The 901-nt window shown below is 39.2% G+C and overlaps 1 protein-coding gene and 1 long non-coding RNA gene across 2 annotated transcripts in view; both read left to right on the top strand.

Moving 5' to 3' along the window:
* Positions 1-901, top strand: part of LOC107565692 (piezo-type mechanosensitive ion channel component 2-like) — a 117,281-nt gene that overhangs the window by 108,350 nt on the left and 8,030 nt on the right. The window contains exon 36 of the mRNA XM_016250951.1: positions 605-776. Within this exon, the coding sequence (XP_016106437.1) occupies positions 605-776 (172 nt within the window). The remainder of the gene's footprint in view (positions 1-604; positions 777-901) is intronic.
* LOC107565697 (uncharacterized) overlaps positions 1-901 on the top strand; it is a 1,567-nt gene extending 666 nt beyond the window's left edge. The window contains exons 2-3 of the long non-coding RNA XR_001606408.1: positions 656-776; positions 876-901. This is a non-coding gene — a long non-coding RNA (uncharacterized lncRNA). The remainder of the gene's footprint in view (positions 1-655; positions 777-875) is intronic.

The following is a 901-nucleotide window of genomic DNA, read 5'->3' as shown; positions in this document are numbered from 1 at the left end:
ACTTATATATCCTATAAACAGATTTCTAGTCAAATCTATATATTGACTGTGTTAATTAATGTTTGCTGTTGCTACAAGAGTTTACATTGAATTAAATGCTAGATACAGTTTATTGTGTAACCAAATTAGCAATATTACCCAAGGAAAACAAAACAAAACTTTATGCATAATACAGGACTTCTAATCCTAAAGAAGCCTGAAATGCACCATGATTTTGAAATGTCCATGCTTTGCTATTTCTGGCTGCTCATTCAGAAAGACAAAGAAATGCACAACATCTTATAAACACCATAAAGCAAACGCTGTCATAATTCATCAACAGTCGATCGCAAGCATTTGGCGTAAATGTGTGATTTTCATTGTTTGCAAACTGCAAAGAACACACAACAGCACTGCGTTTGGACTTTGAATGGCCAGCGTTCACATTTACTTGATGAAATCAGTCTGTTTAATTAATAATCACATTAGGCTTTTCTATCCCCAAATGTAAGACCTCTTAGAATCATCATTAAGATGATTAGACATTTTAAATACCTGCAGGGGCTTGTTTATTCGCACACATGCTCCCAAATAGGTTTCACAGCTGGCACACATCTGTTTTTAGTCTCAAAAGCCCTGCGGGTCCCTGACCTCGGCTCTGGATGTGTCTCCGCAGGCAGCAGCGGCTCCAGGACGAGTGTGCGTTCACTGAGCGCTCAACTGAAGAGCCGCAAGGAGCTCATTTTGGACAAGCTCAGAGAACAGCTGATCAAAGCAAAGCGCTTCACTGTCAAAACGTGAGACTCCCGCTCAAGTCGCTCATTTATTTGAAAAGGAAGTTACATCGTCATATTATTTCTGTAATTATTCGATCTGATGGGTTTGTGTTGTTTCAGGATTCTGGATATCTACATTCCCATTC

Source organism: Sinocyclocheilus grahami, unplaced genomic scaffold (assembly GCF_001515645.1).
Source record: "Sinocyclocheilus grahami isolate Dianchi unplaced genomic scaffold, SAMN03320097.WGS_v1.1 scaffold1019.1, whole genome shotgun sequence".
In the NCBI taxonomy this organism is placed as follows: domain Eukaryota; kingdom Metazoa; phylum Chordata; class Actinopteri; order Cypriniformes; family Cyprinidae; genus Sinocyclocheilus; species Sinocyclocheilus grahami.
Note: the sequence above shows the minus strand (reverse complement) of the source record. Positions and strands in the feature narration are given on the sequence as shown.